Source organism: Papaver somniferum, chromosome 1 (assembly GCF_003573695.1).
Source record: "Papaver somniferum cultivar HN1 chromosome 1, ASM357369v1, whole genome shotgun sequence".
NCBI classification, from domain to species: domain Eukaryota; kingdom Viridiplantae; phylum Streptophyta; class Magnoliopsida; order Ranunculales; family Papaveraceae; genus Papaver; species Papaver somniferum.
The window spans coordinates 147,877,155-147,902,530 of NC_039358.1; the positions used below are offsets into that span (position 1 = coordinate 147,877,155).

At 37.2% G+C, this 25,376-nt stretch overlaps 4 protein-coding genes and 1 long non-coding RNA gene across 17 annotated transcripts; 1 reads left to right on the forward strand and 4 right to left on the reverse strand.

The window, feature by feature from the left end:
* Nucleotides 1-256: 256 nt before the first annotated feature.
* On the forward strand, nt 257-2,940 carry LOC113303825 (pentatricopeptide repeat-containing protein At5g66520-like). Of its 2 annotated transcripts, XR_003337784.1 has the most exons (2): nt 257-2,461; nt 2,845-2,940. XR_003337784.1 is itself a non-coding variant. In XM_026552917.1 (1 exon), the coding sequence occupies exon 1, from the start codon at nt 337-339 to the stop codon at nt 2,317-2,319; it is 1,983 nt and encodes a 660-aa protein (XP_026408702.1). In that variant the 5' UTR covers nt 257-336; the 3' UTR covers nt 2,320-2,706. The 2 variants fall into 2 exon arrangements, 1 of the variants encoding a protein (XP_026408702.1); XM_026552917.1 differs by lacking the exon at nt 2,845-2,940 and having other exon boundaries at nt 257-2,706.
* A 472-nt stretch (nt 2,941-3,412) lies between these two features.
* LOC113303838 (protein trichome birefringence-like 9) lies at nt 3,413-5,412 on the reverse strand. 3 transcript variants are annotated; one of them, XM_026552937.1, is made up of 5 exons: nt 5,058-5,412; nt 4,875-4,928; nt 4,283-4,441; nt 3,822-4,160; nt 3,413-3,688 (listed from the first exon to the last, which is right to left on the reverse strand). In XM_026552937.1, exons 1-5 carry the CDS (start codon nt 5,408-5,410, stop codon nt 3,592-3,594), a joined length of 1,002 nt encoding a protein of 333 aa, XP_026408722.1. In that variant the 5' UTR covers nt 5,411-5,412; the 3' UTR covers nt 3,413-3,591. The 3 variants fall into 3 exon arrangements, with proteins under 3 accessions (XP_026408722.1, XP_026408712.1, XP_026408717.1); XM_026552927.1 differs by having other exon boundaries at nt 4,553-4,942; XM_026552932.1 differs by having other exon boundaries at nt 4,553-4,928; nt 5,058-5,107.
* Nucleotides 5,413-6,003: 591 nt separating this feature from the next.
* LOC113303865 (aminomethyltransferase, mitochondrial-like) lies at nt 6,004-8,591 on the reverse strand. Of its 2 annotated transcripts, none has more exons than XM_026552950.1 (4): nt 8,434-8,591; nt 7,474-8,044; nt 6,957-7,075; nt 6,004-6,700 (listed from the first exon to the last, which is right to left on the reverse strand). In XM_026552950.1, exons 2-4 carry the CDS (start codon nt 8,035-8,037, stop codon nt 6,154-6,156), a joined length of 1,230 nt encoding a protein of 409 aa, XP_026408735.1. In that variant the 5' UTR covers nt 8,038-8,044; nt 8,434-8,591; the 3' UTR covers nt 6,004-6,153. The 2 variants fall into 2 exon arrangements, with proteins under 2 accessions (XP_026408735.1, XP_026408741.1); XM_026552956.1 differs by having other exon boundaries at nt 8,430-8,570.
* Nucleotides 8,592-9,611: 1,020 nt separating this feature from the next.
* LOC113303857 (U3 small nucleolar RNA-associated protein 6 homolog) lies at nt 9,612-13,557 on the reverse strand. Its single transcript, XM_026552941.1, has 6 exons — nt 13,026-13,557; nt 12,122-12,781; nt 11,427-11,885; nt 10,482-10,648; nt 10,079-10,262; nt 9,612-9,975 (listed from the first exon to the last, which is right to left on the reverse strand). Exons 1-6 carry the CDS (start codon nt 13,431-13,433, stop codon nt 9,883-9,885), a joined length of 1,971 nt encoding a protein of 656 aa, XP_026408726.1. The 5' UTR covers nt 13,434-13,557; the 3' UTR covers nt 9,612-9,882.
* A 1,457-nt stretch (nt 13,558-15,014) lies between these two features.
* Nucleotides 15,015-18,450, reverse strand: LOC113303879. Of its 9 annotated transcripts, XR_003337873.1 has the most exons (8): nt 18,171-18,450; nt 17,937-18,008; nt 17,726-17,819; nt 17,559-17,630; nt 16,874-16,954; nt 16,590-16,793; nt 16,349-16,462; nt 15,015-16,261 (listed from the first exon to the last, which is right to left on the reverse strand). It is a non-coding gene; the product is annotated as an uncharacterized LOC113303879 (long non-coding RNA). The 9 variants fall into 9 exon arrangements; XR_003337843.1 differs by having other exon boundaries at nt 17,726-18,008; XR_003337870.1 differs by having other exon boundaries at nt 17,937-18,450.
* Between the last annotated feature and the right edge of the window lie 6,926 nt (nt 18,451-25,376).

A 25,376-nucleotide genomic window follows, 5' to 3' on the forward strand; every position in this document is an offset into this window, starting at 1 on the left:
GCCTGTAGTTTTGGTAATTTTTGAGATGTCGATGATATTTGTGATGTCTGTGATGATAGTGATACTGGTGATTCCTGTATAGATTGAAGATTTCATAGTTTAGAGTAAGTGAAGAAGGAACATCAATCAAATATTGATTTCCGGCATGAAATTTCGGTGAGAGACGGCGAGAACTAGCCGTTGGGACAAAGAAAACGGCTAGAAGTAGTCTCGGGAGATTCACTTAAGAGAAGATGAGAGAGAGAAAAGACGAGAGAGATGGAGTCGTACATGATGACGAGAGAGACACCTAGAAGGCTTTTTTTCTTCCTCTCTCTAGTGCAATTTAACTGATATATGGTGCAATTGGTTTTCTATCTTCCAGACTTGAAAATTATCTGTTTGGGTGTGGAAATGTATTCCTCGGCTCAAACATCTTTTCCAGTTAAAACCCTCTGTAAAATTTCCTCCAAAAATACCCAAAATCCTCCATGGATTCCAACTTCCCTACTTCTAACTAAATACCCTACTCTCCATCATCTCAATTCCTGCAATTCCATGAAACAACTATCTCAAATTCATGGTGTAACCATTAAAACCGGCATCTTTGGCGATAACTTTGTCGCTTCAAGAATTCTTTCCTTTTCTGCTCTTTCTCCAAATGGTTCTCTTCCTTACTCTCGACTCCTCTTCTCTCATATTCGTAAACCTGATATCTTCACTGCCAACACATTATTTCGAGCTTACGCATTTAGTTCAAACCCAATTGATGCAATTCTCTTCTACATTCATCTTCTTGAGTCTTCAAATCTTCGCTTTGATGTTCATTCCTTTCCGTTACTTCTTAAAGCATGTTCAGAAATTCCTTGTCTTTCGTTTGGCAAAGCGCTTCATTGTCAAATTTACAAACTTGGATTTTCCACTGAAGTTTCAGTTTTAAACTTTTTAATGCAAATGTATGGCTACTGTGGTTTGAAGGGTTCTGCTAAGTTTTTATTTGATAAAATTCCTGAATATGATGATGCTTCGTGTAATATTATGATGGGTGTGTTTCTGAGATATGGGGATTTTGAGTCTGCTTGTGAAGTGTTTCGTGAAATGCCAGAGAGAAATGTTGTTTCTTGGAGTGTTATGATCAATGGGTATGTCCAACATAGTCGTTTCAAGGAGGGTTTGGAGCTTTTCCAAGAAATGTTGGATAAGAAAGTAAAACCAAATGAAAGTGTGGTAGTAAATGCTCTCTCCGCGTGTGCTCACATAGGGGCATTGGAGCTAGGGGAATGGGTTGAAGGGTATTTGAGAAAAAAAAGCTTTAGATTTACTGTTCGAGTGGGTACTTCTTTCATAGACATGTACTTAAAGTGTGGGTGTGTCCAAAAAGCACTCAAGGTTTTTGATGAGATGGAGGTAAAGAATGTGCATGCTTGGAGCGCCATGGTTGGTGGGCTTGCTGTTAATGGGCGAGGAGAGGATGCTTTAAAGCTTTTCTCCCAGATGGATATGAATGGAGTCAGGCCAAATGAAGTAACTTTTATTGGAGTCTTGAATGCTTGTAGCCATTCAGGGTTGGTTAATGAAGGTAAAATGTATTTTGACTCTATGACAAGTATTTATGGATTACAACCAAATATCCATCACTACTGTTGTATGGTTGATTTATATGGTCGAGCGGGCTTGTTAAATGAAGCTGAGGAAGTCATTAAAAGTATGCCAATGACCCCCAATTACGCTGTTTGGGGAGCTCTTCTCAATGCTTGTAGAGTACATGGAGATACTGAACAAGGAGAACAAATTGGGAAAAAACTGATTGAATTAGAGCCAAATCATAGTGGGAGATATGTAACACTATCAAATCTATATGCCGTAAAGGGGAAGTGGAAAGATGTTGCGGAATTGAGGAAAGTTATGAGAGATCGAGGGATAAGTAAAACACCTGGATGTAGCTTCATAGAGCTGAAAGGAAGAGTGCATGAGTTTGTTGCAGGGGATAATTCACATCCTCAAAGTGAGGAAATATATGACAAATTGGACGAGATGATAAATAAGTTAAAGTTTGATGGTTACAGTCCGAAAACGAGCGAAGTTCTGATTGAAATGGAAGATGAAAAGAAGGAAACTGCACTTTGTCGTCATAGTGAAAAGTTGGCTATTGCGTTTGGGTTAATCAATACTGAGCCAGGCACCACTATCCGAATTACAAAGAACCTGAGGGTCTGTGTGGATTGTCATTCAGCTACCAAATTACTTTCGAAGATTTATACTCGTGAAATCATCGTCAGAGATAGATGCCGCTTTCACCATTTCAAGGATGGTGTTTGTTCTTGTAGGGATTTTTGGTGAAGTCTAACTAAAGTATACTTCTTGCACCACAAATATTGCTGCTCCAGGTTTTGATAGTTCTAGAATTTACAGCTGGTGGCGTCCAAATGGCACTGGCCTACGATCTCGCCAACCCAGCTTTGAGGCGTTGATTCTTGTTAAGGTTTGTGCAACAGCTTTCCCTGTAGTGTAATACCATGATGTTGTTTTCCAAGTGTAATTTAGGTCACAAGTTTGGTTGACTGTTGGCTTGAACTCTGTTTGTAGATTCATTTGTTTGTGAAAGGTTTCCCTTTTGTAGAAGAGTTTATGGGGAACTTCTGCCCAGTGTTAGAATTGTGTGCTTTACCTTGTTATTGAAGAAATGATAGTTGTCTTTTAACACGGATCAGATCATTAGTTTGTCAACTGGCATATATACTTTCGATTGTAAGAGATATTACTGCTAATTACAACATTAGGGTTCATCACACACATTTAAGGAACGAAAAGTAAAACTTTGAGTTGCTCTCTCCATTAGCTTTGTTGGCTTGTAATATTTTGCAGGTTCGGAAGGTATCTTTGTGATAATTCTGTCGTACCATTTTCCTCCAATTTATGGTGTTAATTTTAGTTCCTGCCTTACGGGGAACCAGATTCCAACCCCATGGCAATATTCTTCTTTAAGCCATGGACTGAATCCTCGACTAGTCATCTCTCCTAGAGAGCCCTCTGGTACCTCACTGTAGGTGGTCCTGAGTACGAAAAGCTTACACATCTTCTTGCCGGGCATAGTTCTTAGGGGATTACCTCACCCCCTAAGTATCCATCTTCTGCTCTTCTTCACTTCCCTAGCGTCCATGTAAGTCTCACTTGTACAGATGTTACGTGTTGTTCCATATCATGATCATATAACATGAACAAAGTCCTGTTCAGTTCAAGTTACTTGACGGACTGGCACTTTGATGTTGCTTATCCTGTGTTTTGCAGGCACGATATTTAGCAAGGAACTGGACTGTTGCAATTAATACATCCACAACTATGGGGGTGCTAAGAAGGGGACTACATGAGATGAGCAGACTCTAAATGACTGTAAAGCACTTTGGAGAATTGTAACCGACATGGCACCAGTCATACCTATTGGCATGCTAATGCTTCTTCTGATCTGTGCACACAAGCCATCTCCTTTTATTTCGGTGTCTCCCTTGTATTCAGTTTCGTGCACTTCTCCCTGAAAACCACACTCCTGATGATTGGTTACCAGAATTAGGCATGCCTTAGCTGCTATTCGAGAATATGTTCCGTGGTTGGCTTTTACTTCTGACCAAACTCATCCGCCTTTCCTCTTGTTGGGTCTGGTGGATTGAGGAAGCTTGAGAATGTGAAGGAGATGGAAGGAACGACATGAAACCTGATGAGAATGCAGGAGTGAATAGTCTCATGAGTAGCCCAAATAACATATAACTGTCAACTAAGAGATAATTATATACAAAGTCAAGTTAACATAATCAATGAAACAATTCATTCTTCGGTAAGATATTTACACATTTTTTCTCTTCTTAGTTCTGTAATCTTTTGATAAAAGATGGGCATATAGAAGCTTGTTCCATGTATCTGGTACTCCAGGGAGACACCAATGGCTACAATCTTGTGGGGAAGGAATTGGCGTGCCTGGCTCCCTGTGGACCGAGGGGTGACCATCATTTCTAAACTCTGTCAGATATGTAATGTTTAAGAACTGTATATTTCTCTTCACATCTTTCATCATTTCAATTGTTTTATAAATAAATATGTTATTCCATGGCTCTGCATTCAACTTGGTGTAGTCATTTTCTGGTAAAGTACTTGTGTCACAGTGACCACTTTCATCCCATTTTCCTTCTCTGCAATAGTATGGTTCAAAATCATAACCTGTCAGTTTATTCAGGGTGCTCTGTATTTTCTTGGACGTACTTAGTTTGAGCAATAATATCAATTTGATTATTCATTGTGCTTTTTTACTTGCCTGAAGTGTGTTGGAGAATAGCTTCGAAAGAAGATATAGCTGTTATCAGGATGTGTGTTCTGAATAACCCATGATCGCCACGTCTGTAGAGTTTTCCAAAATGCTTCCTTTACATTCATTGTGTTGTTTATCTTCCCACCTTCTTGAAAGTAGCATCCCCTGACATGAAAATGTAACACAGAACTAATCATTTTCTATAACTATTAAACAGTTAGATCCAGTTCTAGAGAAGAACAAAGTTGTACAGGAATACAAAGCTGGACATTATACATCTTAATGGTCTTATCTTCATTCCACCAGTGTCCGGCATTAAAAATTAGGATATTGGCTCCACTCCACTGCTTAGACCGCCAATGCAATTGATCAACTCTAACTGTGCTTTGTATTTGATTAGTGGAATTACGTGGTGGACGATCGACAATTACCAGGAAAGGAACCCTGTAGTATTCTACGGTAAGGTTGTAGTCATTGAATCGAATAGAGAGGTATCCTTTGTGTTTTGTGATAGGGTTTCCATTTTCTTCATAGATGTTAGTGTGGTTTGAAATTGCCTGTGAAAGCATACATACCAAAGATTCCCATTGGTTCCTACCTATCGAATCTCCAGCAAATACTATTCTCCCATTTTTGCTCCTTTCCAGAAAATCTGTTGCATTAAATCTGCAGACATATAGAAATTCTCACAACATGCATGGAGGAAAAAATAAAGTGGAGAATCAGAGGCTCTGAACTATGCATGCAATCAGAAAGCAAAACCATTACCAGGACCCCCCACCTTGGAACGGAGCAGTTGTCTGGTTGCCATCTCCATTTGAGATAACCATCATCCTTCCGGCCGTTTTGGTGACATTTAAATCCAGGATCGAGAAACGGGCAGTTTTCATTGTAGGATCCAAGGAGATCAGTTCCATCATCTGGAACCCATTTCCCTTTTGAATAATCACAAGTTCCACGTTTAAGATTTTGATGGTTTGGCAGGATTTGGAAAATGAATCGAGGTTGGAAATAATCAAAGTAGCCGAGAAACAATGGGAAAGAAAAGAGAACGAGAAGAAAAGTGAGGGTATATAAGAAGTCTTTCCTATACAAGTTTTGAATATTTCGGACGGGACAATATCGAAGATCCATGACAGAAGGGTGACAACTTTTTCAAGGTTGCTTTTATAGTTTTTGGAGGAGCGGATAAAGGTAAATTTCCATAAGGCAGGTCACTGAACTGCAAATGGGGGAATAAAGTTTGAATGTCATTTTACCTCGAAGTAAATACTGTAAAGCAACATCTAAGTACATTTAGTTGTCTCTCCTCCGCATAGATTAGTTTTTTTAAAAGGTGGCATCAGAGCGAGTGTTTCTTGACGAGTTGCATGGAGAAACTCCTACCGTTTTTCTAGTGTACCTACTACACGTTTCTTTCTCTACCGTTTCAAGCATTGCCTGCCAGGTAACAAGAGTTTCCTGCGGTCCTGCCAGATAAGAAGAGAATATAGTTATGATGATTTCCCGCATGATATAGTCGATTTGATTCCAACGTGAGTCTTGATCATAACTTTTTTCATTATCTGATTCCACCTTTTAAAAAAACTAATCTATGCGGAGGAGAGACAACTAAATGTACTTAGATGTTGCTTTACAGTATTTACTTCGAGGTAAAATGACATTCAAACTTTATTCCCCCATTTGCAGTTCAGTGACTTGCCTTATGGATTGAGTTTTTTTTTTCATTTTTTTTTTGGCAATCAAACTTTATCAACTAGCATGATATCCTTCCAATTTAAGAAGAAATTAGTGTAATTACAGCATTCAAGTTCATCAGACACTTGCAAAGGAAGCGAAAGCAAGAAAAGAAAACTCTGAGATGCACTCTCCATTGTCTAGGTTGGCTTGTAATACTTTGTAGGTACGAAGGGCATCTTAGTGATGACCCCTTCATACGATTTTCCTCGGACGACAACGTTAACCTTAGTTCCGGCCTTATGGGAACCAGATTTTACGTATCCCATAGCGATATTCTTTTTCAGGCATGGACTGAATCCTCCACTAGTCACCTCCCCAAGAGCTGACCCTTTGGTATCAGTGACCTCGCTGTGACTCCTTGGAGGTGGTCCTGAAGAGATAATACCTACACGTCTTACTGATGGACCAGTCTCGAGTTGCTTGAGGATTACCTCGGCACCCAGGAATCCACCTTCTGCTCTTCTTCGCTTGCCAATGGCCCATGTAAGACCTGCTTCTACAGGTGTCACATGTTGTTCCATATCGTTACCATATAAACATAGTCCTGCTTCAAGGCGGAGACTATCTCGAGCACCTAGACCTGTCAACCTAATCTTTCCTTCAGACTTCTCCAAAATTGCTTTTGTGAGATCTAGTGTACTCTCTGAAGGAATAGAGATTTCAAAACCATCTTCACCTGTGTACCTGCAAATTTCATGCCAGTACTACGATCAGAGATGATAGAGAATTCTTCTGCAAAAATCTACAGTAGTTCAAATGTGCTACAAAAAAGAAAGAATATTTTAGTGAGGGCTAGGGTGATTAGTTTTCACTATTTCTGTATGAACACTAGATTGCTTTGAAGTTGCAGTGTTAGAACAAAATTGGATGCCACAGTAATAATCAAATTTTATAATGATAATTTACTTCAAGCTGAAGCATATTGATAAACTCGACATACCCAGTTCTTGTGAGGTAGCAATGGACACCGTTGATATCCAACATCTTGAACTCCCCAAAATAGAACTTGCTCAAATCATCTTTAGTTAGATGTTGAAGAACTGGTGCAGCGAGAGGGCCCTGTCAAAGAATAATCCAGGAAATGTTTTATACATTTGTATTCTATAAGGCTTACTTGAACATAGATTAAGCAAGATGAAGCAGAAGTGAGGAAAGCAGTGTCACACATTGAACATGCTACAAACAAATAAGGTCAATGTCCAGCATACATGTACTGGAACAATTTTACACAGCGAATTAGACCGAATGGACAACAGTGAAAGTTTTAGGGTTGTATTCACAATAACTCAATTAGTGGATCGAAATTCAAACACAAACTTTTTTGACCTTACGAAAGCCCAGCAAAAAGACTTCAAATATAGAGCAAGTAACAAGAGCGATACCGACTTACTGAGTGAACCAAGCATAGGAACATTTTGAAAACAGGAAAGCAGAAATAAGAAACACTATAAATTTACCTGGAGAGCTATAAGAGATCTCTCATCATGGATGTGCCATGAGACATCTCCACCCTTGGCTTTGAATGCCTCCATATGGGCTCCAATGTGAGCTAAATCCTTATCCCTACAACCGGCATTCACAACCAGGTATATATGATCATCGGTGACTTTTGTGATCACAGAATCATCAATAGCTCCACCCTTCTCATTGGTAAAGACAGTAAGACTACCAGTCCCAGGAGCAAGTGAAGCAACATCAGCAATCACAAGCTTCTCAAGGAATGGAATGCAGTCTTTACCCTTGAGGCTAAGTCCACACATGTGGGAAACATCAAAAAGACTACCATTGGATCTGCAATTGAGAGTGGAATCCATAATTGAATCCTTGTACTGGATTGGCATGCTCCAACCAGCAAAAGGAACCATTTTTCCTCCATGGGCAACATGGAAATCATAAAGAGCTGTCTTCTTCAGCTCAGCAGCTTCAGTAGCAAAACATCGTCGGACAACAGATTTCTTGTCTCCCTGAGCAATGCGGCGAGTGATTGATTGCCCAAGCTGCCAAAAACCTCCTCCTCTCATCTTTATCCTAGAAAAAGGAAAAAGATCGGATCTATTAGATGAGACATATAGTTACAGGAATCTTTCAATAACATTGCATTTATCATCTACCATGGAACCATAACATTTGATAGAATCTCACTAGACTATTAATCCAGATGAAATAATTTGTAAAAAAGTAATCGAGATCCATGATTGTATGTTTTGCAAATTAATAATCAGCACGTTGATAAGGAATCCAGAGAAGAATACACGAACGCATCAACCAGAGAATATAAATGGAATAAATGGCAGAGATCTCTAAAGGTCAGTAAAATCAATCACAAATACATAAACCCAATAAGCAAAACCAATCAAATCCTAATACGTTTGTTAAGAAAAATGCAGATACAGAGAGTGTGGGAAGGGCTTACTTACTTAGGTATGACGAGCAGAAGAGAAAAATAATGTGTGTTTCCTTTTCTTTTCTGTTTTTCTCTCTTTATTTATCAAATTATATCATATTGACGACATAAGGAGGTAGTGGGTGGACAAGGGTTCCCTCTGCAAGAGATTAAGATTGTTCCCACATCGCTAGTGAGTGGTGGTTGGTAGTCCCAATCCTCTCCCTCTCTTTAGGGGTGTGAATTCGGGCAGGCCGGACCGCCCGACCCAAAAACTAAGACAGGCCGGGCAGCCCGGGCTTAATATTTGTGAGCCCGTAAACAAATTCAGGTCGGATAGGTCGGGCACAAGTAGATAATTTGCTACCGAAAGATCGCCCAAAGCCCGCTTTTTATACGGGCAGGCCAGATCGTGCCGGACAGGCCACTATTTTGATTTTTTTTTTTAAGTTTAAATTTTCAAATGAACGGTATTAAATACAATATCCTTTCCTTTCCAACATCGCATATTGTAAGTGATAGTATTATTTTATATTTAAATTACACTGACAAATTTTTAATTTTAGCCTATAATAAATAATGAGAGTACAATAAACTTTCTAATAAGAAAATATATTACCATTAATGTTTTGAAAAGGTTAATTATAAGTAAAAAACAATTATATATTTTATTTTTCTTGACATAAAATTGACAATTATAACATTGTAACTTTTAAGTCTTTTTAAGAGGATATTAAATGATTAATGGCACATAGAAGGCTTTCAGGCCGGGCACCAGGCCGGGTATCAGGCCGGGCATCATAATTAATCGCAAAGCCCGAGACCGCCCAATAAATTAATCCAGGCCAGGCCGGGTGGTCCATGACGGGCCATAACAGGCTTTGGGCTACTTCGGGTACAGGCAATAAATTAATCCAGGCCAGGCCGGGTGGTCCATGACGGGCCATAACAGGCTTTGGGCTACTTCGGGTACAGGCGGGCTCGGGCGGATACAGGCAGGCAGAGTATTTTCGGGTATTATTTACACCCCAACCTCTCTTTACTCTCTCTATCCATGGCTATCCCATGTATCTAAAGGTTGCAAAGCAAGCAAAATTTCCAAGGACTTATCTTGGACACTCATTTTGTAATGTCCCCATTGGTGTTTGTTCTATAATTGGGCCTGGTAGTTGGGACTACCATTGCATATATGAATTGATAACAGATCCCGCATTTGGAAATTCAAATGATTTGGTATAATATTGGCTATTGGGTGCAAATACACAAAAGACCAATGTTTTCTCAAAAGATTGTACAGATGAAAGTTGAGGAAACGAATTTGTTTTAGAGTTTCAATCATTCCCGGCCTGTGTGAGGTTACACTGAAAATTGTACACTGGCCGACCTACAAACCCTTTTACAGTTCTTACATATGGTCTATAAATAGATAAACTAGAAAACTTGTCAAAATTGAAGGTGATTTGGGAAACAAAAATTAAATGCATCACAAATTCTGTGGAGCAAGTAATTCAGTAGTGTCTTTGAGGATCTTCTTTGCACGCCAATATACAGCATTTACCGTTTCTGAGGACCCCATCTGTAAAATTTGCCAACACATAAAATAATCAAAAATGAATAATAATCAGGTTTATTGAGATATTGCAGTTAGTAATGAGATAGAGACAGAGAGGGATCATTACTTTGATCTCCATGGAGTAATAATCTCGCCACAATCCAGTATCTTCGTTATAAGTTGTAAGTGCAGACTCGTACAACTTGCGCGCATTTGAAAGAGCATTCTTATCGCCAACAAACGCAAGGTTAGACTCCAACTCGATGCAGCTTTTGTAGAGAGCCAGACTTGGGTGAGGTGAAGCGAGAAATCTGCATTCAACGACAAGGGAAGGTTAGCAAATTTTACAGCATGGCAAACTATTATCTAGCATGTGTCAAAGTTAGTGATCTGCAGGGATGTATTTGGTTAGAGAAGAATAATGACAGGTGATTAACCTATAAATGCTATACACTTAAACGTCAATGACGTTGTTCTTAAAAATATAAAAACTAAAATGGATGTGTTGGGTAACAACGTCCGCGACATACCTCTTGTACACCTCTCTTGCACGTTGAAGACCATCTTTCTGAAGAACATGATGGACTATGGCAGAAGAAAGTGGAACGTTGCCTTCATTTTCTTTGGTTAAGAAAGCTAGAAAAGTCTCAACCAGTTTCTTAAAATACTTTGGTTGACTAGAAAAGAACTTGATGGCCTGCGAACAAAACAGTGCCAAAAATGAACTTGCTTAAGCCTGCCAGATTGAATAAACCAGCTTGCCCGTAGAAAAGAAATATTAGACCTAGACAATCACCATTAAGCAGGAACTATTCAGGGATGAGTGAATGTATCTTTATCTATTTTTTTGAAAAAGATTGAAAGAACTACTAATGATCAACTTCTCAATAGTGCATGAGTAGTCAAGGTGATTGGCAGGAAGCTTGATCACAACTCTTTCATTCTTTTCAGGTCTTGTGTAACGTTGCTCCAAAGGGAAACAGAAAACACAGGATGATGACAGTTTCACACATCTCTTTTCTGTAAAAAAATCTGTGTGCTCTTATATCTTAGTACACAGGCACTACATCGGATTGCTAGCACAGGCATTAGTACCAGTGTAAGTTGTGTAACACTGTCGTTTGACAAAGTCAATAAGTCATTCTAAAATATACTGAAATGGGGAAGCTCCTATAAGTAGAAAGAGAAAATAATATCCTCTAATCCTTTACATTGTTGTATGATGAAGTCAATAAGTCATTTTAATAAACTATAAAGGGGGAGATCCTATAAGAAGAAGATTTTTTTTTTAACTAATCTTATTTTTCTGAAAATTAGATATCTAATCCTTTACTTGCCATTTCATACTTCAATCTATTCTGAGTTTAAGATTCTAGCATCTCGGCAGAGCAGAGTAATAGGGAATCTCAAGTACAATGACAACCCAATAAAATCATAAAACAGATAATAGCATACATGAGAACGGGATTCCATACCATATGCCATAAGCTTTCAGCTTCTGAAATTGCCACTTTTGATAACACGTTTTGCAGAAGCTCAAAGACAGAACGCAGGTCATCCTTACTAAGAGAAGCAGATTCCCTGGTCGTCCATTTCATCTCTATTGAAACTCTTAAAACCCACACCTTCACCGAGCATGAAAGTTTTCCATTAGAAAACTTTTCTGCCAGATTCCTAGCTTCCTCAAATCTCCCTAGTTCCAAGTACAGTGAAATATGATGGTACGCAAGATCCTCTGTGATGCATCCCATAGATTCAGCCTTTTCAAATACTTTAAACAGACGAGATGTGAATTCTACTGTTTTATCAGAAACATCAGTCGGCTCGAAAACTTGGGAATCTTCTCCTTTTGGCGCAATAACATCCTTCCAAAAATTGGTATAGAAGGAAAACATCTCCGTTGAAGGCATGCTTTCAAGTGCTTCCTCATATACCTGTGCAGAAGAGAAGAATGCCAATCATCAGAAAATTATGGGACATCTGAAGCAGTTAACAAATAAATATAGTACTAGATGTGCGTATGAAATTCTATCAACTGCAAATGAGATCCACAGAGATACTTAAAACTCAGTCAGAAAAGGACAAGTATGTTCTTTTAAGTCAGGAGGACAATCTCCCGATTCATGTGACAATAACTAAACTGCTCGGTGAGAGTTGAAATATTGCTTACATCAACTGCTTTATTTAACCGGACAAGCATGTCCTTTTTACGCATATCCTTTGTCTTTTCAAGATCACCAATTTGAAGCCTTGCTAACCAATCCCAATACTCCGCTTTCTTCGCAAAATCTCTCTTCATGCCATCCATCATTTCTTTCCTCAACTCTTCAGAATGGGCCAGGTCTATACCATCCAAAACCTCCAAAAACCGCTTTCGCAGACTCATGCTTGTTGGAAGCGCTTCAATTGCCCCACTATATATAGTCTGAAGAATAACCGACCCCTGCTCTCTAAAAGTATCCTTTTTATTCTCTGACTCTCCCTCTTGGACATCAGTACCATCGACACCTTCCTTTTCCCCATCCAGAGACATAAACAAATCCTTGTTTTCATCTCTCCACTGTTTCTCATCAACATCCCCTTCTTTTCGAGCCAACGTCCCCGTATCTTCACCAAGAGCAGTCTTTCGTGCCTTCAGCTTGTTAAGGTAAGTCAACTCCATTCGTAGATACTCAACCCATAAATCTTCAGATTCCGGACATGCCCTCAACCCATTCTGCATGAGTGCACGAGCTGCAGCAACATTCAAATTGTGGTCGAATTCCCAACTTGCTGCATATATCCAAACACCAGGTACCTTAGGATGAAACCTAAGCACCTGAGGTAAAATCTGCAAAAGACACCCCAGTAGTTTCAAACAAATGTTAAAATTTCACCACTTTCAGCAAATACATAATCACTATACTCCAACTGCTACTACAATCACAAAACAGAACCAACAGAGAATGTACAATTGGCAAGGGGAAGACTAATAGTTCAAATCCTCAGTGGTAGCGATTTCTAACAAATAAACACTAACAGAACGGAAAAATAAAATTTTCAAAATTCATGGTACTTAGATTTAGAAGCCGTACTTTCTTCATTCGACCATGACCGCGTTCCCTGCAGAACTCAAGGTACCTAAACCAAAGATGAATATCACCTTTAAACCTGGTTACAGCTAATCTAAAGATCCCAAGTATTCTCAAAACACCGGCAATATCAGAAGAAGATTTCCTTTTCCTTTTCTTAATACCTTGTTCTTTCAAATCTTCAGAAACTAATTTCTTCCGAAGTCTACGAAGTGAATCAAGCTGTTTCTCATAATCGATGTAAGTTAAGAAATCTTGTTTTAGCGGACTTGGTCTTTTAAGTTTGTACTCGAACTTTCTTCTCTTGTTAACGATTTCTGCTATTTCTGGGCGACTGAAAAGACCTCTTTTTTCTAGGTCTTCTAATTCATCTAACATACGCTCTAGTCTGTACTGAACTACGTCCGCCATTTTTGATCAGCTGGATATGGTGATCACGAATAAGAGATTTAGAGGAGAAAATCAGAGAGCCAAGATTGGATTTCTAGAGATAAAAATGGAGATGTTGCCTAGGGCGACGGCGGAGGAGGAAGAGATGAAGCTAATTTTTCTGTAAGGTTTTAGCTTTTAGGGGTTTTTATTTTGTTGGGTAAAATCAAATCGACGGTGTAAATTAAATGGACTGATCAGTAATTCAGTACTGAAAAATATACGAGGCCCGTATATGACCAAAGACTAGCCCATCAATCGTTGTATCTCCCGCAGCCGGTAGGGGTGAGCATTTGGCCCGTAATCCGCGAATTTAACCGGAACCAACCGCGTTTTTGCGGATGGATGTCCGGACCTTTCGTTAATGGGTTTGATGCAGATGGAATTTTTGAAATCCAACGGATTACGGATTGGGTCCGGATGCAACCTTGAAAATTCGTTGGACATCCATATCCGTTAAATTAAGAGCATTTATATAGTTATAGAAAATACTATGGATCATTTTTTGGAATTATTATGGTGTTTGTTTGGAGTGTTATCCATGATATTTACATATTTGTATACATATATAAGATACTAGGGAATGACCCGTGCCGTTATTTCACACTGTTTAAAGCTGGGGCATTAGATAATTTTAAGAGTTTGACTTCTTACTTTATTTTTGTTTACCTCAAAATAGGCTGAAAAAATCCTGTGTCCAGTTTATGATCCATGTTAATTAACAAATACTGAAATGTATTTCTTTGAAGATTCCACCCGCCATTTTTTTTTCCGTTATCACCAGTCTCCTCTTCTTTCTTTTAATCTTTCTTTTGTTTTAATCTGTGCATAACATTTCATTATAAAATAGCTTCAAAAGATTCTTTGGTTCGAAGGTATATTAAGAATACCAAATCAGTTCCACAATTAAGTGGCTATTCAAGTGCCTTGTTTTAATATTTTTGTTTTATCAATTTTGTTTTCTTGTTCTCCTACCGCCAATTTCTTCTACTTTTTACATTAAAGAGAAGATTTTAGTCCAACTCAATGGTGTTTTTAATTGAATTTTTGTGTTGATTTTTGGTAAGTACTCCGTAGTCATGGGTGGTAGTGATGGTGATATAGGGATGGAGTTTGTAAGTAGTAAACTGCTATCTAAATTAATTTTTGATTTTTCATCTTGAAAGTCGCGGAGCTTGAAATTGTTTGGATCCTCGCGTACGTCTGTATCTTGAAATTGTTTGGATCCTCGCGTACGTCTGTATCTTATTGTTGAGCTATGCTCATTGGAGCACCGGCTATTTCAAAGGGTAACAAACTGAGGTTGCTTGTTTGTATGCTAAATTTGTTCCCTATTGTGTTGTGTTTTAATGACTGCCTGCTTTCTTTTTAAATGTAAATATTATATTTATTTTAATTGGCGAGGATCATTGTTTATGTTTGTCATTCTGCGCCATTAGCGAGCACTTTGGTTTTTTGTGTTTCCGCAAAATATATAAATACTTAATTAATGGTGGACTGATATTGTTTACTTGAAAATTTATGTCATAGTTTATACTCATTTTGATATTACATAAAATTTCTCTAAGCAAGAGTCCATTACGTAAATCATCCTAATATTGCATACATTCGTATAATTAAGAATCCATGCTGAATCTGTAAAAAAGAAGGAAAAAAAACCCAAATTTTCATTAAACCAAATCCGTCAAATTCCAATCAACTCCTGTTGGCGACATCCCAACCATGCAATAATTTGAAGTTGTACGTCCAGTCATAAGCCCGGTCGTAGGTATGAGGTATCTCTAAGCGGCTAAGCTTCTATTGAAAAACAAATATATAAATCTGGATTGCGCTCGTATAGACTGAGTTGCCAATTACAATATATTAACCATATTCCTGTATTTCTTGACCTCTCTGTAAGCCTAAGATAATGGCCAGAATTTTTGCGAAAAAGTTTGAGCATGTAACCCCATTAGTTAGAAGTTTTACAGCCAAACCTAGGCCCAGCAATATCTGGATATCATGTCACATATCAAACTGCAAAAATAACTTTTTCAGAAAGGCTTTCAAACAAAAATTTTACATCATACTTTGTGCTCAAGATATTAAGTTTGAACCTCCCGAAATTAACTAATAGGTTTCATAAGTGACAATCACCTATGGCATGTGTTCCTCGATGTGCATCTCTATTCGTAAAAGGAAACTATATATATAAGTCCATAGCCCTAACTAACCTTGAAAATTCGGCCTATCAATGAATTGTCCGAGGCTTGTCAATGAATTCATGTTAACACAAAGAAACCGAAGAAAATAAAACATACCTTATCGCTAATACAAAATTATTAGCTTTGCACATACCTACTCGCTGTCCTTTCTCGAGAAGCATATACTCCCTCTCCCAGATTCCCAACATTATTCCTATGTAAAAAACATCTTTCCCATACATGAAAAGTGACAGCGGGTAAGATAAAAATATGTAGTAATGATATATTTGCTGGGAACCCAGTACTCCAGGATTGAAGAGCTTGTCTTCAGATATCGTATTGAACACTTTGACTTCCGCCAAACCTTTCAATGAGTGTAAATGAATTTCAGTTAGCGATCAATCAAGTGACCTAAATCCTAACTATTGTGAAGTTCTTGGCTATGCCACATCACTCCTTCGAGGAAGAAGAGCCATCACAGTGTTTTGGGTTTTTAGTTCTCCAACTCTTGAATGATATCTCATCCTGTAATAATATGTATTTCATAATCCAAATTTTGAGAAAGAACTTAATCATCACCTGCCCTATCGGCTTTGCAAGCATCACCTTTTCCGAGTCCTTTGGTACCTGCAACTCAAACATTGGAAATTTCCCTATAAAGAAGGCTTGAAAGTAAGCGAATAGAGATGGATCAAATAAATAAGGACTACCTACGGGTGCAATAAATAAGTGAAGTCGATCTCTCTGGCAATCTTATTTGCAACCTCCATTTCTTGTTTAACCTTATTCAGCTTGCCCAACGTCCACACTTAAACATGTTTTAAATAGCTGCACGTCCACACATTCATCTTAATTTGATTCCAGTAAAACGGTAAAAAAGAATTACAGATCAATATGACAGTAACCACATGATTGCCAGTGAAGAAATGAACATCTTGGCCCTCTCTAGCATTACCTTCTTCGAGACCGAGAGATCAACTTAGAAAAAGACAGCCTGTTGAAAACCCTGGCACAGACTCTCTTTATTCTAGATTCACCAATAAAACTCAATGCCATCACAAACAAAAAGTTGATGGTAGAGATTAACTGATGCATCTTCCTTTCAGTAAGTAGCATCGTTTACGGCGAAAACAATACTTTGTACTTCACATTTGGTTACCTACTTTTATACAACTCAGGTAAGAGAAATGAAAACAATTGGTTCCAATTGAATATTGGTAAGTTAGTCCAAATTCTCACCTGGAGCCAACCAATGCCTTGGGGACTATTACTCCAAATAGTGAAACATAAACAACTTCCCTGTACATTTTCCCATTTTACCTGCAATACCAACAAAAAAGGTTTTTAACAAACTTACCCTAACAAAAGTAACATCAAATTTAATCGTTACGAATGAAGTACTCGGTAAAATTCATAAACATATGACACCTACACACAGATTGAACTTGATTTCAATAACAGACATCAAAGTTACAAATCAGCTCCATAAAGAAACATTTCAAACAATAACTACGATGAATAGTTCAAGAAATCAAATGGACAATTGAACTTTTGGATCAATTCTATGGTTTTACCAAATTATATGGAGGGGGCCTACTGTGGATCATACACCTTCTTGGAGCAAGACTTATCAAGTGTATGACCTTTTGCAGCATCATACTAATCACTTTACAGTGCAATTACCGACCACAATTCCCAAAAAATTCTCCCTGAGTTATATGTACATAACAGATGGATGTTACGACTCTTAAGTTGATTTTGTAATGGGATTCAAAGGACAAAGATATGATTTAACTTATGTACAACTCCTAAACCCATATACTGTTTCTTGATACTAAGGTATCATGTTTATGACTGATCAAGAAATTGAAGGCAGTCTCTTGTTCATTAAAAGTACTACTAAGCTATCGGGTCAAAATTATACCTCATAAACATCATCCATTCAAGATATCCATGAACTCTGTATTAACAATTACCAAGGAATTCACAACAGACTCTGAAATGTTATCCATTAACATCTTAAGATTGGAAAGAAAACAAAAAATAAATAAATCCAACCATCAGCAACTTCTATGAAACAGGATGTATTACCTTTCTAGGTCTGCAAAAGCTTGTTGAACCTACAAAACCATTTAGATAATTTCATAGCAAATTCGTCAAGAACACCACCTTAACGGGGCAGCTCCTGAGAAGCCAGAAGTATTTTATGCCTCTCGGCCACTAAAGAGCACATTTTAACAAAAAAAATTGGCCATAAAAGCAAGATGGTTATATTACTGAATTTAGGTTTAACACTCCTAACCTCAATAAGAAACTTAATATACCCAACTTCACCGCCAAAGTCGACGGCGTTGTTGTTTGCAATAGCTGATAGCTACAATAAAAAAGAAGGAAAACAAATTAGCGTTATTTTTTCGTAGTACACAGTTAGCTTCTCCCCGGATATCGCTACAAAAGAGGAAAACGTAATTGGAAAAACTCAACAGATTGAAAGTGGAAGGAAAACGTGATTAGAAGCAACGGGAAAAAGACTTACATGTTCTATTGGAACTGATGCGGCTCTCGATTGGGATTAGACATTTTATAGAGAGAAGAATCCAATTAATGCAAGGATGAGCTTTTTTTTTTAGCCAAAAATCAATATGGATTGAGATTACCTTCTGTTGTTGAGGAGATAATAGAAAAGCATCTTAGGGTTTATGATACGTTATGGAACAGGGATCGGAAGAGAAATCAATTACTCATAGCATGATGAGGTTTCCATTAACCGGGAGATGAAGAGAGAATTGAGATGCTAAATCACCCGCACAGCTGTGCCGTACAATGAAAACCCAATTTATGGTTCGCAATTAAAGAAACAGAATTAATACACACAGCGTGGGACGTGAGGGACAGACAACCATTGGATTAACCAAATCAAGTACGTTATTCTAGGAGGGAAGGGAAGATCACAACCAGTAGTTAGAAAATCCAATGTATCCTGACCGCTGGGTGACACAACAAACACTACTATTGTGTAAGCAATGATGTAGGTTTTATAAGGAGTTATTTGTGTTGTTTTATTTTGTTTATTATAAATTTTATCTAAAACAAATCCATTGATTATCCGTATCCAATCCATCCATCCATTGGATGCAAATCCGTTGGATGTTGATTGGATGCGGATGCTAAATTTGAAATCCGTAATATATTGGATTGGATGCGGATGAGATGAAAACCGGTCCATGCTCACCCCTATCCGCAAGGTTGAGCATGAAGGTGAATCCCGTTTTGAGTACCTAATGATGTCAAAATAGGGTCACTAGGTAAAAAATAAAACTCATCACCCCTTATCATCCGTTTTTGTTAATGACATAACTATCCTTGCTTAATTTTTTTTTAGGGATAATGAATAAGATCAAATTTAATGAAAATCGTTAATTAGTAATGTTAATCCATTTATTAGAGTCCAAATTTGTGCACCTTCAAAAACTAAAAACTGGGTGCACGTTCCGTACCTGCATATTGGACGAATTTGTGGGCCAAAACTAGATTGTTTGGATAAAACAACCTATTAAATCTCTCTCTCTCCACTTATTTCCTCTCTCCACTCTTTCTCTGGTTCTTCCAATGTCTTATACTGCTCAACATCTTCACTTAACTTTTCATCTTGAAAAAATATGAACCGTGAGTTTTTAACGTTGGTAAACATCAAGAGTGTTTATAAACTTCTCTGAACATGATCATAACAATTAGACTGTAACTCCCTATATTTTGAAATTCCGAATCTAAATCGGTATTTATTCATGTAACTCTAATAATTTTGGCCATCACATTGATCACCCTGAACATGTGAAGCAAAAATTTTAATTAGCACCGTAGTCTTTAATTAAAATTTGAATTTAATCAGAATCATGGAATATATCAAAGACCCTTACCTTTCTTTATATCACTGGATACTTAATAAATTCACACTCTTTCTCTACTTATTTAAATTCCATGCCCAATTAAAAAAAATTACCCAGTATCAAATTCAAACAGCCTTACATATAATCTTTATTTCTTCGGGGTAATTTTTTCCCCCAAATTTTAAACCCTAGTATTTTTCCTCTTCCGCATAGAAGAAGCAAGTTGATTCATGTTTAAAAGAAAAAAAGCAGGTTGAAGAGAACAAATGCAAAAATTAACAATTACTTAATTGGATATAATCAAGATCAATCATGGCTAACATGAAGAAGAGGAACTCAACAGTCTAGCATGATAAGAATAAAAGAAGAGAGAGAAAATATACTGGTTTTGGACTGAAAATCGTCCAATAGGCAGATGCGGAACATGTACCCCGGTTTTAGAGGGGTGCACAAATTTGGACTCCATTGATTAAGTTAAGTTGTTAATGTTATATTAGTAGAGAAATCAAATTTTTTGAGAGGAAGAAGAAGAGAAAAGAAAAATTAGGTTTGAGATTATTGTGATTCAAGATGGGTGATTCCAAATGATGAAGGAGTATTTTATTTTTTTTATTTTTTTTAGCTTCTATTCTTTAAAAAAAATGAATTTTTACAAAAATTTTCGGAGTTCAAAATTAGGTTCGACTGTTATTTTGGTAGCAGAACTTTGAGCGCGAAGAACGGTTCGACTCCTAGTTTACATCCGAACCTTAAAGTTTGGTAAATATATGGGTGGTTCGGCTGATTCGTACTACTATAAATTTCAGCCGAACCTTCTGGTTTAATGAAAATGACGACTTACAGAGAAATGTTCGGCTAACTTATGTTCAGCCGAACCTTGTAGTGCAACTTCCAAAAAAACTTAAATTATCAGAAGGTTCGGCTGAACACATAGCGAAGTCGAACCAGCCGACCTTCAATGAATTCGATAACTTAGCCAAGTCAAAGGTTCGGATGAAAACCTAGCAAAGTCCAATCAACCGAACATAATGTTTCCCTAAACTATAACTTATGTTCGGCTCAAAATTGTTATTCTCAGATCAGCCGAACTGATCTTCTGAAAAACAAAAAACGAAGAACAAAGCTAGGTTCGGCTCTTCTGAAAACACTAATTTCATCTAATATACCCTACTTTATCGATCAAACAAAGTAAAAACAATGAAAAACAAGATGGGTTTGTAGGAAATACCTTCTAATATACATTTGAGAGTAATTGAGATTTGGATTTCGCCTTCCAACGTCGGTCAATTGGATTAGTTCTTCACTTTGTTGAGAACTTGCTTGATTGTATGGTTAATCGACGACGAAAAGAAATTTCAACGTTTATGTAGGGAAGAGTTCGGTTGCGGGAGATGAGAAGAAGAAAGATTGAATATATATTGATTAGTTTTAGTTTAGGTTTTTAATTTAGTTGAAGGGTATTAACTTCATCACGGCTAGGACACCCCTTTTAACCATACGTTAGATGGTATCATCATTTAGTATGCCCAAAAAAAAGAGGTATGCCTCAAAACAGGATTTATGAAGGTTGTTTTGAGGCATATAAAATATTTACCCTAACTGGTGTAAGTCGTTGATATGGAATGTCTAAGGCTAGTTAAATGACTTAGATAATCTTGATTAATTAATTAATTTATTTATTTTTAGTTTTTAAAAAAATTGTTTTTAAATTCTTTTAATCATTTTTATTATACTATTTTATTTAATTTTTTTAAATTATTATTTTTATTAAATTTCTTTAATTATTTTTTCAATTTTGTAAATAACGAAAAACTTTAAAAAAAAACTTTTTGTTTTTTCAAAAACTTTGAAACTAAATTTAAAAAATTTTAAAAAAAAATTGAGAAAAGGTTATAAAATAAAATTGTTGAGCGTTGGCCCTCTGTTATTTTCCTTAATACGTCCCTTAATCCACAAGATTGCTGAGCGTTATGACATGGACTTACAAGCTTGATATTTGGATGATGACATTATCATAGGTGACATGTTGATGGTAGTTAATGCATTGCGAATCATTCACCAAGAGGGTGTTGCTTTGGGGTTACATCTCAATGTTCCCACGACTGAACTTTTTTGACCATCGGGGCTGACTTCGGGTCTTTCCTTATAATATATGAAAACGATCCGATGGTGTGAAGTTGTTGGGAGGGCCTGTTAGTTTGAATCCAAAATTTTTCCAAGACATGGTGCTCAACAAGGTGCATAACCGTTACTTTAATGGACATTATTAAAAACTTAAGGATCCACAATGTGAGTTGTTGCTTCTCAGGAATTGTACGGTGTATCTAGGTTGTATTTCATCACCATGAGAACCACCAAGCCTGTATACTTGAGTGAAGCACAACAACTTTTTGATGGCCACCTTTCTCAGTTACTTAGACAACTCATTACCGGTGATGGACCTGGATTTGGGTTACCGCAACAAAGATTAGCTACCTCCCCATCAAGCTTGGTGGTTTTGGTGTCTATACAATGGAATACACTAGATAGTATTGTTATTTAGCTTCTTTCCTACAAATAGGTGCCCAACAAGAGTCTATTCTGTGGTTCTCGGGTGTGTCCGGTTAGAGCCCAAGCTTCGAGAAAGCGTTAGCCCTCTACAACCAAGTATGTGGTACTGTGAATTCCTTATTATGCATTGAAGACATTTCCCCCAAATTCATGAGTTCTTTGGCAATCAAATACTTCGACGCATTGAAGAACGACGCCCACCCGTTTTTGTATGTCTGGACGCAACGTGGCTCTTTGGCAGTGCATCAGAACCAAGCATGCACAAGATTATTTGTTAGCCATTCCTATTGGAGGGATTAACCAAAAACTTGGGCCTAGAAAGTTCAACGATGTTATTTATTATAGACTTGGGATTCCTCTTTTTTAAGAAGGAGGTGTGTTCCCCAGCTGTGATAGGGAGATGGATATTTTTGGAGACCATGCTTTACATTGTGCTCATGAAGTTGGTATTAAATTCAGATATGATCTTGTACGAGACACCTTTGCTGATATTTGTTATCGAGCAGGTGTTCCAGCTAGGAAATAAGTTGTTTTGCGTTTTCTTTCGAATGAAGGTTTGGCCTTGAGACTAGCAGATATCCTGGTGTATGTTTGGGATAACGGGCGTGACATATGCATGGATGTAACTGTTGTCTCTCCTTTTATAGGTGGTGTTGTTCGTACTTTCATTCCCGGTTAAGCTAACAATGCTGTCACTCGGAAGCATAATAAATATCTTGAGAAATGCACTTCTCAGGGTTTTGGTTTTGGTGTTCTTTCTTTTACCACCTTGGATGAACTCGGTAGTGACACTATAGATTTTCCGAAAAGGCTACGTAACTATATGGCTATTCATGATGCGATGTTAAAGTGGGAGAGTTGATTTTTCACAGGCCTAGCTCCCTTCGTAATGTTTTAAAAAGCATATGCTGATTAGTGCTTTCTTGGCGACAGCTGTGCCTAGCTTAGATGGAAGGTATACCTTCTCTCTGTTAGTATGGTCGAATCCTAGTTTTTGTTTTTTCGATTGTAGCTTTGTTCATCGGGTTTACTTCCTGATCATGGCATAAATTATGCCTAACCCGAAGACTGGTTTCCCCGAAAAACCGAAAACGATATGGCTAATGATTCTGAAACCATGCAAAATGAGAATATAGACCTACGGATGCCCGAAGAACCAAAATAGATGTTGGTATAAGATAGGGTCTCCTCCTACAGCAGGATCCGAAAAGGTTGTATTAAAGTTTTTATCGGTTAATAACATTATAATTGCACTTGCCAGTATCGGGAGGGATAATAAAAGGAGGAAGCTTGTCACTAGAACGGACCACACAAAGAGGGGATATGGGTTTTCATTCATAAGGGGATTGGTTCCCGGCTTGTTGCTCGGCTTCCTTCCAATTTCTTGTAATTCCTTCTTTCCTCTATAAAATTAAAAAATAAAATAAAGTTATACAAAAATAATTATAAAAATTGAAAGAAAAAATTGACAAAATATAAATGATAAGGGCATTATTGTTATTATAAAACATGCCGGATAAGGTGTTATTGGTTTTAATACCTGGTGACTCCATTTTTTCTTTATTAAGTATGCCTCAAAGCAGTCTCCTTGAGCATTTGGGATATAATTGACGAATTCGATCCGGTCCACCTGTTCTTTTGCGGGTGAGTGTATACCCATAAATTGAGTAGGGGTGAACATTTGTCCCGAAATTCGTGGTTTATATCCCCATTCACGTTTTTACGGATCGATGTTTGAACCGTTCGCTGGTGGATTGGATGCAAATACAACTATTGGGAGCCGATGAATTTTGGATTGGATGCGGTTTGCGCTCTTAAAAATCCATTGGACATCTGCATCCGTTAGATTTAAAATACTTGTAAGATATCTATATTATAAGGAACAATGGTGTTTTTCTGCTTGGACGGATATCTGTAGTTTGGATACATAAAGGAGGGTCGTGATGGAGCCAGTAACATGGATTGATATATACATTTTGGGGTTATAAAGAGCGGCCTAGATCTCACCACATATTTCTACAATCCGATTACACTTTCCATAGATTGTTCTTCTGTTTTTTTTTTTCGTTTCTCTTCTCATTCAGCTGCAGCCGTTTCAAACTACCCTATCAAGCAACAACGCTATCAATGTGAGAGGCGTTACTATTAAGTGATCAATGACATATTAATTTCGATTTATGCAGCATGATTAAAAATAAACTCTTTTTACTTTTCTTTCTTTTGTTAGTATAAGGTTTTTTCCGTCGTTGTCGTCAATAGATCCTGATAGAAAAATGCAGATCCAGATTATTTCCACTTTTTCTATTTGAAAATATATTTTGAACTTAAAGAATTTGATTTTTATTTAAATTTCCAGGTCCTGAGAATCTGATTGAAAGTTTGGTTATCTCACAATAGGTAAGTTTATTTATCAATTGCAATTGTAGTAAGTTTACCGCCTCGAATTAATTTTTGAGTAGAGTTTGATTCCTCTCAAATGATTCCAAAAGGATTATGTAAACAAATGAATATGAACTCCATCGTTGACACTCAATGTCTTTATGAATAAATTCCTCTCAAGTGTTGGCAGTGTTCTTATTACGATTAAACCCACTCTATTGATCCCAAATGATTGTATAAATGCCTAAAAGTTCTCTTGGAATCTTTTAGCTCAAATAGATTTTTGTTAGTGACCTTGTTTTTTTCCACAACTTACATATGTTTTCTTCCTAATTTATTTAGTTCGATCTCAGTGATTCTGTTTGGTTTAATTTGTCATACAGAGACATCAAGGGAAATCCTCCATCTTCCCCCAATAATGTTGCTTTACTGTATCTTTATCTAAAATATATAATGGTTTTGATTGAATTTGGAAGAGCTAAAAGCTATCAATAGGCATACTACAAATATGACGACAATGTAATCTTCTGAAGGTAATTCAATTTGGCTTTCTTCTTTGCTGGTTTACACTTTCTTTTTCCCTTTTAAAGTTGTGTGTGTAATTTTTCTCTTCACTGTTAAATCTGTAAGAGAAATGTTTTTTGTGGCCGGTGTTGTAGATTGATCATTTCACCTATTTACGGGTTTTTCATATCCCTAAAGATCAATGGTGATCCTTCATATTTTCCAATTCAATTTGTCATACCTGCTTACCCAAAAACCCTGACGTGGTCATTATCACCTTTTTTTTTTCTTTTTTTAAATCCAAGGTATGGGCTACGATTTACTCTGGTGTTAAACTTTTAATAGAAATTAATTAGTGACTCATTTCATTTGCGGAATATTATGTTATTACAATTATGTTGTATTGGACATCATTTTGAATT